We start from the raw sequence: 14,056 nt of genomic DNA, 5'->3' as shown, positions 1-14,056 counted from the left end.
TTAGAGTGTCTAGTTAGAGAAACAGACGCCTCACAGGTCCTCAATTGGCAGCTTCATTAAATAGTACCCGCAAAACACCATTCTCAACATCAACAGTGAAGAGGCGACTCCGGGATGCTGACCTTCTAGGCAGAGTTGCAAAGAAAAAGCCATATCTCAGACAGCCCATCTTAATCTTTTCTTTTTATTGGCCAGTCTGAGATATGGCTTTTTCTTTGCCTCTTCACTGTTGACGTTGAGACTGGTGTTTTGTGAACCCACAATTGCTGATGCTCCAGATACTCAACTAGTCTCAAGAAGGCCAGTTTTATTGACATTTCTAGGTGACCCCAAACTTTTGAACGGTAGTGTGTGTATTCTTATTTCATTCCTTACTTAGATTTGTGTGTATTGGGTATATGTTGTGAAATTGTTAGATATTACTTGTTAGATATTACTGCACTGTCGGAGCTAGAAGCACAAGCATTTCGCTACACCCGCAATAACATCTGCTAAACACGCGTATGTGACCAATAAAATGTGATTTGATTTGAGATAGGAAAATTCATAATACAATATTCAAGCATCTCCCAATCCCAATCTATTAATCATGTTAGGAACACATGAGTTGCACAAAAACATGTCTAGCTACAAACTGAAAAACAATATCTAACGTCCAGAATGTGATGATCTGTTGTATCTCTAAATGGGTTGTTGCTCCGCCTGCCTCTGGCTGAGCAGGAGATTGACAGTAATCACTTGTAAGAGCTTTCGAAAGCCCTGGACAGTAAAATGTTAATCTGCATTTCGCTTATTAAAAGCATCCATAATCAACATTATGGCAGCAATGTGCCGCATCAGCGACTCCAACGTTTTCAACTTCATGCTTTGCACCCATCTTTAGTTATTGAATAATTGTAATAATTGCATGGGGGAAATATAATTCTCCCCTCAATCCTCTCAGGGTTCCACATAAGATTGAAACGAGATGTCTCTGTTGTGTTACTGTCAGACATACAGAGTCCTTACAGAGCGAGCTCATCCAGTGCCTTTTGTGTCCTCACCATTAAGACAAATAACACAGTTAATCAAGTAGGCTACCAGCTAATTATCAATTACCAAAGACAAACAGGGCTAATGGAGAGCTGATTAATAACGGTCTAATACACTTAGGTCAAGTTTCCCAGACACAGATTAACGGGATACTTCGGGATTTTAGCAATGAGGCCCTTTATCGACTTCCCCAGAGTCAGATGAACTCATGGATACCATTTCTATCTCTCTGTGTGCAGTTTGAAGGAAGTTGCTAACTAGCGCAATTGCTAACTAGCGTTAACATAATGACTAGAAGTATATAGGCTCTGCTAGCATTCCATAGACTTCCAGTCATTGCGCTAAACAGATAAAGGGCCTCATTGTCAAAATCCCGAAGTATCCCTTAAAGCCTGGTCCTGGACTAAAAAGCATGTTCAATAGGGATTTTGCATTGAGTGCTTTAGTCCAGGACCAGGACTAAAGCGCTCAATGGGGCTCCCGAGTGGCGCAGCGGTCTAAGGCACTGCATCTTAGTGCTTGAGGCGTCACTACAGACCCCCTGGTTCGATTCGAGGCTGTATCACAACCGGCCATGATTGGGAGTCCCATAGGGTGGCGCACAATTGGCCCAGCGTCGTCCGGGTTTGGCCGGTGTAGGCCGTCATTGTAAATAAGAATTTGTTCTTAACTGACTTGCCTAGTTAAATAAAGGTTAAATAAAAATAATCTGTGTCATTTGACTATTCTACACCCAAATCTGGTATTTCGCCAAGGTCTTATAGTTCCCAGCCTTCTGTCTGCCTGTCTTTCTGCCTGTCTGTCTGTCCCCTCTACCTCTCTTATTATTAAGACCAGAACATACTCAACAGTTGGTGAACATAAACAAAAGCAACAATGCCCAATGTGCCTCACTAGACGTATTTTGCGTTGAGCGTGTTCCTGCCGTCAGCCTCTCCAGCTTCCAGTAGCTCTGTGGGTGGTGTTGCTAGGCTTCCCTGCATCAGGAGCAGTGAGTCTAGTGGCTAACCTCCATCATGCCTCTCTAGCCTCTGCCTGCCTGCGCTCTGCTGCTTGACCCTGTTGGCTGAGGGGCTGGAAGTGGCTACAGCCCTGTTGACCTGCTGCAGCCTCAGGTAATAACTGTAACCTACTGAGCAAACACTCCATTACAGCTCCTGATAGTTATAATACAGGTCATAATGACAGGGGACAGGTTAAGAGACAGGGCAAGGGGCAGGGCAAGGGGCAGGGCAAGGGGCAGGGCAAGGGGCAGGGCAAGGGGCAGGGCAAGGGACAGGGCAAGGGACAGGGCAAGGGACAGGGAAAGGGGCAGGGCAAGGGACAGGGCAAGGGGCAGGGAAAGGGGCAGGGCAAGGGGCAGGGTAAGGGGCAGGGAAAGGGGCAGGGCAAGGGGCAGGGCAAGGGGCAGGGCAAGGGACAGGGCAAGGGACAGGGCAAGGGGCAGGGTAAGAGGCAGGCTGGAACATGGGAATAGGCTTCATTTGGCTTGGTAAGCTGTACATGTTTGTCTACAATATAACGACACACAGATGCTACAGAGGGGCACAGTGGAGAGAGGGAGTGTGCAGAAAGAATAAAAACCTTTTTGTTTGTTTTGTTGTGTTGTGTTAATTAAGTCTCTCCCAGTACTCTTGTACTCGGTGTGTCAATGGAAGAGGAGTCATTCCCTTGTACCACACAGTACAATATGTACAAGAGAGTTTCTTCTTCAGTGGGGTGCCAATGCCCCTGAGGCAGCATTCAGGGTAGCACGATCTGAAAGAACAATCTTGAAGAACGATTTTGAAGAACAATCTGACCTTAATGGCCGTGTACTCTTATAATGGGGTTTTAGGCTGGGTATCTGTATATCTGTATGTGACAACTGCTGATGTAAAAAAAAAAAGGCTTTATAAAATACATTTGATTGATTGATTGATTGATTGACCAAACCACCATGTTCTATTGAGACCGATAAAGGGCAACATTTGCAGGCAGGAGTAACAGAGATAGGCAGCGGGCCAGTCCTGCTAAAGTAATGCTAGGGGAAACACTGACAGAGTGTAACTATGGTGATGCTCATACCGGGATCATCCAGTTGGCCAGGTCTCCCGTCTTAGACACCTGCATGGCTCCCAGCATCGTCAGGTTGATGTGACCACTGCAGAGACGACAAACAATCACCTTATCAATCATTCTACTGGACACTGAGTGTACAAAACATTAGGAACTGCTCTTTCCATGACAGACTGACCAGGTTAATCCAGGTGAAAGATATGATCCCTTATTGATGTAATTGTTAAATCTATTTCAATCAGTGTAGATGAAGGGGAGGAAACAGGTCAAAGAAGGATTTGTAAGCCTTGAGACATGGATTGTGTATGTGTGCCATTCACAGGATGAATGGGCAAGACAAAAGATTTAAGTGCCTTTGAACGGGATATGGTAGTAGGTGCCAGGCGCACCGGTTTGAGTGTGTCAAGAACTGCAACGCTGCTGGGTTTTTCACACTCAACAGTTTCCCGTGTGTATCAAGAATGGTCCACCACTCAAAGGACATCCAGCCAACTTGACAACTGTGGGAAGCACTAGAGTCAACATGGGCCAGCATCCCTGTGGAATGTTTTGGACACCTTATAGAGTCAATGCCCTGACGAATTGGGCTGTTCTGAGGGCAAGAGGGGGTGCAACTCCATCCTAAGAAGGTGTTCCTAATGTTTTATACACTCAGTGTATACAGTGCATTCGGACCGCTTCCTTTTTACAGCCTTATTCTAAAATTGATAAAATTATTGTTTTTCCTCATCAATCTACACACAATAACCCATAATGACAAAGCGAGAAAAAAAAGATAAATTTTTGCACGTTTATTAAAAATTAAAACAGAAATACCTTATTTACATAAGTATTCAAAAACCAAGACATGAGATCTAAGGAATTGTCCATAGAGCTCCGAGACAGGATTGTGTCGAGACACAGATCTGGGGAAGGGTACCAAAACATTTCTGCAGCATTGAAGGTCCACAAGAACACAGTGGCCTCCATCATTCTTAAATGGAAGAAGTTTGGAACCACCAAGACTCTTCCTAGAGCTGGCCGCCCAGCCAAACTGAGCAAATCGGGGAAGAAGGGCCTTGGTCAGGGAGGTGACCAAGAACCCAATGTTCACTCTGGTAGACCTCCAGAGTTCCTCTGTGGAGATGGGAGAACCTTCCAGAAGGACAACCATTTCTGCAGCACTCCACCAATCAGGCCCGACGGAAGCCACTCCTCGGTAAAAGGCACGTGACAGCCCGCGTGGAGTTTGCCAAAAGGAGCCTAAAGGACTCTAAGACCATGAGAAACAAGATTCTCTGGTCTAATAAAACCAAGATTGAACTCCAGATGTGACGCTTGGCCTGAATGCCAAGCGTCACATCTGGAGGAAACCTGGCACAATCCATACGGTGAAGCATGGTGGTGGCAGCATCATGCTGTGGGGATGTTTTTCAGCGGCAGGGACTGGGATACTAGTCAGGATCAAGGGAAAGATGAACGGAGCAAAGTACAGAGAGATCCTTGATGAAAACCTGCTCCAGAATGCTCAGGACCTCAGACTGGGGCGAAGGTTCACCTTCCAACAGGACAACAACCCTAAGCACACAGCCAAGACAATTCAGGAGTAGCTTCGGGACAAGACAATGCAGGAGTAGCTTCGGGATAAGTCTCTGAATTTCCTTGAGTGGCCCAGCCAGAGCCCTGATTTGAACCCAATCTAACATCTCCGGAGAGACCTGAAAATAGATGTGCAGCGACACTCCCCATCCAACCTGACAGAAATTGAGAGGATCTGCACAGAAGAATGGGATAAACTCCCCAAATACAGATGTGCCAAGCTTGTAGCGTCATACCCAAGAAGACTTGAGGCTGTAATTATGGGGTATATCAGAATAAGGCTGTAACGTAACAAAATGTGGAAAAAGTCAAGGGGTCTGAATACTTTCCGAATGCATTGTACATCAATTAACCAACCAACCAATCACTCAAATCAATCAATAATCGACAGGTTCATGTGGCCAATGGAAAGAGGGTTATATACCTAGTCGATGGCATAAGAAACATCAACTTTGTTCAGAGTCATAGAGAAAATGATGTTGGGTTGTTCTACATGATGGGTGGGGTAAGGAGGAGGGTTTTAATTTGTAACTCTAGTAATAGGACAGCTGGTGTTACCAGACAGGTGGCAGCCTATGAGAATAGGCTCGCCTTCACCTCCCCTCTGAGACGAGACAAGCAGACACAGTGCCGGGGGGAAGGGGGAGAGAAGAGAGAGAGAGGGAGAGAGGGGGGGGGGGGGGAGTGAGCGAGAGAGAGTGGGAGGGAGTTGGAGAGAGTGAGCGAGAGAGAGTGGGAGGGAGTTGGAGAGAGTGAGCGAGAGAGAGTGGGAGGGAGTTGGAGAGAGTGAGAGAGAGAGAGTGGGAGGGAGAGGGAGAGAGTGAGTGAGTGAGTGAGAGAGAGAGTGTTATAAGACCCCTACCCTAGAGTTCTGTTATAACACCCCTACCCTAGAGTTCTGCTATAACACCCCTACCCTAGAGTTCTGTTATAACACTCCTACCCTAGAGTTCTGCTATAACACCCCTACCCTAGAGTGCTGTTATAACACCCCTACCCTAGAGTTCTGCTATAACACCCCTACCCTAGAGTTCTGTTATAACACCCCTACCCTAGAGTTCTGCTAAAACACCCCTACCCTCGAGTTCTGCTAAAACACCCCTACCCTAGAGTTCTGCTATAACACCCCTACCCTAGAGTTCTGCTATAACACCCCTACCCTAGAGTTCTGCTATAACACCCCTACCCTAGAGTTCTGCTATAACACCCCTACCCTAGAGTTCTGCTATAACACCCCTACCCTAGAGTTCTGCTATAACACCCCTAACCTTGAGTTCTGCTATAACACCCCTACCCTAGAGTTCTGCTAGAACACCCCTACCCTAGAGTTCGGCTAGAACACCCCTACCCTAGAGTTCTGTTATAACACCCCTACCCTAGAGTTCTGCTAGAACACCCCTACCCTAGAGTTCTGCTATAACACCCTAGCCCCCTAGAGTTCTGATATAACACCCCTACCCTAGAGTTCTGCTATAACACCCCTACCCTAGAGTTCTGCTATAACACCCCGACCATAAAGTTATGCTATAACACCCTAGCCCCCTAGAGTTCTGTTATAACACCCCTACCCTAGAGTTCTGTAATAACACCCCTACCCTAAATGGCATATTATTATTATTATTATAACACCCCTACCCTAGAGTTCTGCTATAACACCCCTACCCTAGAGTTCTTCTATAACACCCCTACCCTAGAGTTCTGCTATAACACCCTAGCCCCCTAGAGTTCTATTATAACACCCCTATCCTAGAGTTATGTTATAACACTCCTACCCTAGAGTTCTGTTATAACACCCCTACACTAGAGTTCTGTTATAACACCCCTACACTAGAGTTCTGTTATAACACTCCTACCCTAGAGTTCTGTTATAACACTCCTACCCTAGAGTTATGTTATAACACCCCTACCCTAGAGTTCTGTTATAACACCCTATCCCCCTAGGGTTCTGCTATAACACCCCTACCCTAGAGTTCTGTTATAACACCCATACCCTAGAGTTCTGCTATAACACCCCTACTCTAGAGTTCTGCTATAACACCCCTACCCTAGAGTTCTATTATAACACCCCTACCCTAGAGTTCTGCTATAACACCCCTACCCTAGAGTTCTGCTATAACACCCCTACCCTCGAGTTCTGCTATAACACCCCTACCCTAGAGTTCTGCTATAACACCCCTACCCTAGAGTTCTGCTATAACACCCCTACCCTAGAGTTCTGCTATAACACCCCTACCCTAGAGTTCTGCTATAACACCCCTACCCTAGAGTTCTGCTATAACACCCCTACCCTAGAGTTCTGCTATAACACCCCTACCCTAGCCCCCTAGTTCTGCTATAACACCCCTACCCTAGCCCCCTAGTTCTGCTATAACACCCCTACCCTAGAGTTCTGCTATAACACCCCTACCCTAGAGTTCTGCTATAACACCCCTACCCTAGAGTTCTGCTATAACACCCCTACCCTAGCCCCCTAGTTCTGCTATAACACCCCTACCCTAGAGTTCTGCTATAACACCCCTACCCTAAATGGCATATTATTATTATTATTATAATAACACCCCTACCCTAGAGTTCTGCTATAACACCCCTACCCTAGAGTTCTTCTATAACACCCCTACCCTAGAGTTCTGCTATAACACCCTAGCCCCCTAGAGTTCTATTATAACACCCCTATCCTAGAGTTATGTTATAACACTCCTACCCTAGAGTTCTGTTATAACACCCCTACACTAGAGTTCTGTTATAACACCCCTACACTAGAGTTCTGTTATAACACTCCTACCCTAGAGTTCTGTTATAACACTCCTACCCTAGAGTTCTGTTATAACACCCCTACCCTAGAGTTCTGTTATAACACCCTATCCCCCTAGGGTTCTGCTATAACACCCCTACCCTAGAGTTCTGTTATAACACCCCTACCCTAGAGTTCTGCTATAACACCCCTACTCTAGAGTTCTGCTATAACACCCCTACCCTAGAGTTCTATTATAACACCCCTACCCTAGAGTTCTGCTATAACACCCCTACCCTAGAGTTCTGCTATAACACCCCTACCCTCGAGTTCTGCTATAACACCCCTACCCTAGAGTTCTGCTATAACACCCCTACCCTAGAGTTCTGCTATAACACCCCTACCCTAGAGTTCTGCTATAACACCCCTACCCTAGAGTTCTGCTATAACACCCCTACCCTAGAGTTCTGCTATAACACCCCTACCCTAGAGTTCTGCTATAACACCCCTACCCTAGCCCCCTAGTTCTGCTATAACACCCCTACCCTAGCCCCCTAGTTCTGCTATAACACCCCTACCCTAGAGTTCTGCTATAACACCCCTACCCTAGAGTTCTGCTATAACACCCCTACCCTAGAGTTCTGCTATAACACCCCTACCCTAGCCCCCTAGTTCTGCTATAACACCCCTACCCTAGAGTTCTGCTATAACACCCCTACCCTAGAGTTCTGCTATAACACCCCTACCCTAGAGTTCTGCTATAACACCCCTACCCTAGCCCCCTAGTTCTGCTATAACACCCCTACCCTAGAGTTCTGCTATAACACCCCTACCCTAGAGTTCTGCTATAACACCCTAGCCCCCTAGAGTTCTGCTATAACACCCCTACCCTAGAGTTCTGTAATAACACCCCTACCCTAGAGTTCTGCTATAACACCCCTACCCTAGAGTTCTTCTATAACACCCCTACCCTAGAGTTCTGCTATAACACCCTAGCCCCCTAGAGTTCTATTATAACACCCCTATCCTAGAGTTATGTTATAACACTCCTACCCTAGAGTTCTGTTATAACACCCCTACACTAGAGTTCTGTTATAACACCCCTACACTAGAGTTCTGTTATAACACTCCTACCCTAGAGTTCTGTTATAACACTCCTACCCTAGAGTTCTGTTATAACACCCCTACCCTAGAGTTCTGTTATAACACCCTATCCCCCTAGGGTTCTGCTATAACACCCCTACCCTAGAGTTCTGTTATAACACCCCTACCCTAGAGTTCTGCTATAACACCCCTACTCTAGAGTTCTGCTATAACACCCCTACCCTAGAGTTCTATTATAACACCCCTACCCTAGAGTTCTGCTATAACACCCCTACCCTAGAGTTCTGTTATAACACCCTATCCCCCTAGGGTTCTGCTATAACACCCCTACCCTAGAGTTCTGTTATAACACCCCTACCCTAGAGTTCTGCTATAACACCCCTACTCTAGAGTTCTGCTATAACACCCCTACCCTAGAGTTCTATTATAACACCCCTACCCTAGAGTTCTGCTATAACACCCCTACCCTAGAGTTCTGTTATAACACCCTATCCCCCTAGGGTTCTGCTATAACACCCCTACCCTAGAGTTCTGTTATAACACCCCTACCCTAGAGTTCTGCTATAACACCCCTACTCTAGAGTTCTGCTATAACACCCCTACCCTAGAGTCTTTTATAACACCCCTACCCTAGAGTTCTGCTATAACACCCCTACCCTAGAGTTCTGCTATAACACCCCTACCCTAGAGTTCTGCTATAACACCCCTACCCTAGAGTTCTGCTATAACACCCCTACCCTAGAGTTCTGCTATAACACCCCTACCCTAGAGTTCTGCTATAACACCCCTACCCTAGCCCCCTAGTTCTGCTATAACACCCCTACCCTAGCCCCCTAGTTCTGCTATAACACCCCTACCCTAGAGTTCTGCTATAACACCCCTACCCTAGAGTTCTGCTATAACACCCCTACCCTAGCCCCTTAGTTCTGCTATAACACCCCTACCCTAGCCCCCTAGTTCTGCTATAACACCCCTACCCTAGCCCCCTAGTTCTGCTATAACACCCCTACCCTAGAGTTCTGCTATAAAACCCCTACCCTAGCCCCCTAGTTCTGCTATAACATCCCTACCCTAGAGTTCTGCTATAACACCCCTACCCTAGAGTTCTGCTATAACACCCTAGCCCCCTAGAGTTCTGCTATAACACCCCTACCCTAGAGTTCTGTAATAACACCCCTACCCTAGAGTTCTGCTATAACACCCCTACCCTAGAGTTCTTCTATAACACCCCTACCCTAGAGTTCTGCTATAACACCCTAGCCCCCTAGAGTTCTATTATAACACCCCTATCCTAGAGTTATGTTATAACACTCCTACCCTAGAGTTCTGTTATAACACCCCTACACTAGAGTTCTGTTATAACACCCCTACACTAGAGTTCTGTTATAACACTCCTACCCTAGAGTTATGTTATAACACTCCTACCCTAGAGTTCTGTTATAACACCCCTACCCTAGAGTTCTGTTATAACACCCCTACCCTAGAGTTCTGCTATAACACCCCTACTCTAGAGTTCTGCTATAACACCCCTACCCTAGAGTTCTATTATAACACACCTACCCTAGAGTTCTGCTATAACACCCCTACCCTAGAGTTCTGCTATAACACCCCTACCCTAGAGTTCTGCTATAACACCCCTACCCTAGAGTTCTGCTATAACACCCCTACCCTAGAGTTCTGCTATAACACCCCTACCCTAGAGTTCTGCTATAACACCCCTACCCTAGAGTTCTGCTATAACACCCCTACCCTAGCCCCCTAGTTCTGCTATAACACCCCTACCCTAGCCCCCTAGTTCTGCTATAACACCCCTACCCTAGCCCCCTAGTTCTGCTATAACACCCCTACCCTATCCCCCTAGTTCTGCTATAACACCCCTACCCTAGAGTTCTGCTATAACACCCCTACCCCAGAGTTCTGCTATAACACCCCTACCCTAGCCCCTTAGTTCTGCTATAACACCCCTACCCTAGCCCCCTAGTTCTGCTATAACACCCCTACCCTAGAGTTCTGCTATAACACCCCTACCCTAGAGTTCTGCTATAACACCCTAGCCCCCTAGAGTTCTGCTATAACACCCCTACCCTAGAGTTCTGCTATAACACCCCTACCCTAGAGTTCTGTTATAACACCCCTACCCTAGAGTTCTGCTATAACACCCCTACCTAGAGCTCTGTTATAACACCCCTACCCTAGAGTTCTGCTATAACACCCCTACCCTAGAGTTCTGCTATAACACCCCTACCCTAGAGTTCTGCTATAACACAGCTACCCTAGAGTTCTGCTATAACACCCCTACCCTAGAGTTCTGCTATAACACCCCTACCCTAGAGTTCTGCTATAACACCCCTACCCTAGAGTTCTGCTATAACACCCCTACCCTAGAGTTCTGCTATAACACCCCTACCCTAGAGTTCTGCTATAACACCCCTACCCTAGAGTTCTGCTATAACACCCCTACCCTAGAGTTCTGCTATAACACCCCTACCCTAGCCCCCTAGTTCTGCTATAACACCCCTACCCTAGCCCCCTAGTTCTGCTATAACACCCCTACCCTAGAGTTCTGCTATAACACCCCTACCCTAGAGTTCTGCTATAACACCCCTACCCCAGAGTTCTGCTATAACACCCCTACCCTAGCCCCTTAGTTCTGCTATAACACCCCTACCCTAGCCCCCTAGTTCTGCTATAACACCCCTACCCTAGCCCCCTAGTTCTGCTATAACACCCCTACCCTAGAGTTCTGCTATAACACCCCTACCCTAGCCCCCTAGTTCTGCTATAACACCCCTACCCTAGAGTTCTGCTATAACACCCCTACCCTAGAGTTCTGCTATAACACCCTAGCCCCCTAGAGTTCTGCTATAACACTCCTACCCTAGAATTCTGCTATAACACCCCTACCCTAGAGTTCTGTTATAACACCCCTACCCTAGAGTTCTGCTATAACACCCCTACCTAGAGCTCTGTTATAACACCCCTACCCTAGAGTTCTGCTATAACACCCCTACCCTAGAGTTCTGCTATAACACCCCTACCCTAGAGTTCTGTAATAACACCCCTACCCTAGAGTTCTTCTATAACACCCCTACCCTAGAGTTCTGCTATAACACCCCTACCCTAGAGTTCTGCTATAACACCATAGCCCCCTAGAGTTCTATTATAACACCCCTATCCTAGAGTTCTGTTATAACACCCCTATCCTAGAGTTCTTATATAACACTCCTACCCTAGAGTTCTGTTATAACACCCCTACACTAGAGTGCTGTTATAACACCCCTACACTAGAGTGCTGTTATAACACCCTATCCTAGAGTTCTGTTATAACACTCCTACCCTAGAGTTCTGTTATAACACCCCTACACTAGAGTTCTGTTATAACACCCTAGCCCCCTAGGGTTCTGCTATAACACCCCTACCCTAAAGTTCTGCTATAACACCCCTACTCTAGAGTTCTGCTATAACACCCCTACCCTAGAGTTCTATTATAACACCCCTACTCTAGAGTTCTGCTATAACACCCCTACCCTAGAGTTCTGCTATAACACCCCTACCCTAGAGTTCTGCTATAACACCCCTACCCTAGAGTTCTGCTATAACACCCCTACCCTAGAGTTCTGCTATAACACCCCTACCCTAGAGTTCTGCTATAACACCCCTACCCTAGCCCCCTAGTTCTGCTATAACACCCCTACCCTAGCCCCCTAGTTCTGCTATAACACCCCTACCCTAGAGTTCTGCTATAACACCCCTACCCTAGAGTTCTGCTATAACACCCCTACACTAGCCCCCTAGTTCTGCTATAACATCCCTACCCTAGAGTTCTGCTATAACACCCCTACCCTAGAGTTCTGCTATAACACCCCTACCCTAGCCCCCTAGTTCTGCTATAACATCCCTACCCTAGAGTTCTGCTATAACACCCCTACCCTAGAGTTCTGCTATAACACCCCTACCCTAGCCCCCTAGTTCTGCTATAACACCCCTACCCTAGCCCACTAGTTCTGCTATAACACCCCTACCCTAGAGTTCTGCTATAACACCCCTACCCTAGCCCCCTAGTTCTGCTATAACACCCCTACCCTAGAGTTCTGCTATAACACCCCTACCCTAGAGTTCTGCTATAACACCCCTACCCTAGAGTTCTGCTATAACACCCCTACCCTAGAGTTCTGCTATAACACCCCTACCCTAGAGTTCTGTTATAACACCCCTACCCTAGAGTTCTGCTATAACACCCCTACCCTAGAGTTCTGTTATAACACCCCTACCCTAGAGTTCTGCTATAACACCCCTACCCTAGAGTTCTGCTATAACACCCCTACCCTAGAGTTCTGCTATAACACCCCTACCCTAGAGTTCTGCTATAACACTCCTACCCTAGAGTTCTGCTATAACACCCCTACCCTAGAGTTCTGTTATAACACCCCTACCCTAGAGTTCTGCTATAACACCCCTACCCTAGAGTTCTGCTATAACACCCCTACCCTAGAGTTCTGCTATAACACCCCTACCCTAGAGTTCTGTTATAACACCCCTACCCTAGAGTTCTGCTATAACACCCCTACCCTAGAGTTCTGCTATAACACCCCTACCCTAGAGTTCTGTTATAACACCCCTACCCTAGAGTTCTGCTATAACACCCCTACACTAGAGTTCTGCTATAACACCCCTACCCTAGAGTTCTGCTATAACACCCCTACCCTAGAGTTCTGTTATAACACCCTATCCCCCTAGGGTTCTGCTATAACAACCTTACCCTAGAGTTCTGTTATAACACCCCTACCCTAGAGTTCTGCTATAACACGCCTACTCTAGAGTTCTGCTATAACACCCCTACCCTAGAGTTCTATTATAACACCCCTACCCTAGAGTTCTGCTATAACACCCCTACCCTAGAGTTCTGCTATAACACCCCTACCCTAGAGTTCTGCTATAACACCCCTACCCTAGAGTTCTGCTATAACACCCCTACCCTAGAGTTCTGCTATAACACCCTATCCCCCTAGGGTTCTGCTATAACACCCCTACCCTAGAGTTCTGTTATAACACCCCTACCCTAGAGTTCTGCTATAACACCCCTACTCTAGAGTTCTGCTATAACACCCCTACCCTAGAGTTCTATTATAACACCCCTACCCTAGAGTTCTGCTATAACACCCCTACCCTAGAGTTCTGCTATAACACCCCTACCCTAGAGTTCTGCTATAACACCCCTACCCTAGAGTTCTGCTATAACACCCCTACCCTAGAGTTCTGCTATAACACCCCTACCCTAGAGTTCTGCTATAACACCCCTACCCTAGAGTTCTGCTATAACACCCCTACCCTAGAGTTCTGCTATAACACCCCTACCCTAGCCCCCTAGTTCTGCTATAACACCCCTACACTAGCCCCCTAGTTCTGCTATAACACCCCTACCCTAGAGTTCTGCTATAACACCCCTACCCTAGAGTTCTGCTATAACACCCCTACCCCAGAGTTCTGCTATAACACCCCTACCCTTGCCCCTTAGTTCTGCTATAACACCCCTACCCTAGCCCCCTAGTTCTG

General features: G+C 46.8%; 1 protein-coding gene across 1 annotated transcript in view; it reads right to left on the bottom strand.

The window, feature by feature from the left end:
- LOC311144389 (succinyl-CoA:3-ketoacid coenzyme A transferase 1, mitochondrial-like) overlaps positions 1 to 14,056 on the bottom strand; it is a 106,555-nt gene that overhangs the window by 44,865 nt on the left and 47,634 nt on the right. The window contains exon 10 of the mRNA XM_084180404.1: positions 3,100 to 3,175. Coding sequence (XP_084036530.1) covers positions 3,100 to 3,175 — 76 coding nt within the window. The remainder of the gene's footprint in view (positions 1 to 3,099; positions 3,176 to 14,056) is intronic.

Source organism: Coregonus lavaretus, assembly GCF_964263955.1.
Source record: "Coregonus lavaretus genome assembly, chromosome: 17".
Taxonomy (NCBI): Eukaryota; Metazoa; Chordata; class Actinopteri; order Salmoniformes; family Salmonidae; genus Coregonus; species Coregonus lavaretus.
The sequence above is the reverse complement of the archived record's forward strand: the minus strand, read 5'-3'. Positions and strand labels throughout refer to the sequence as shown.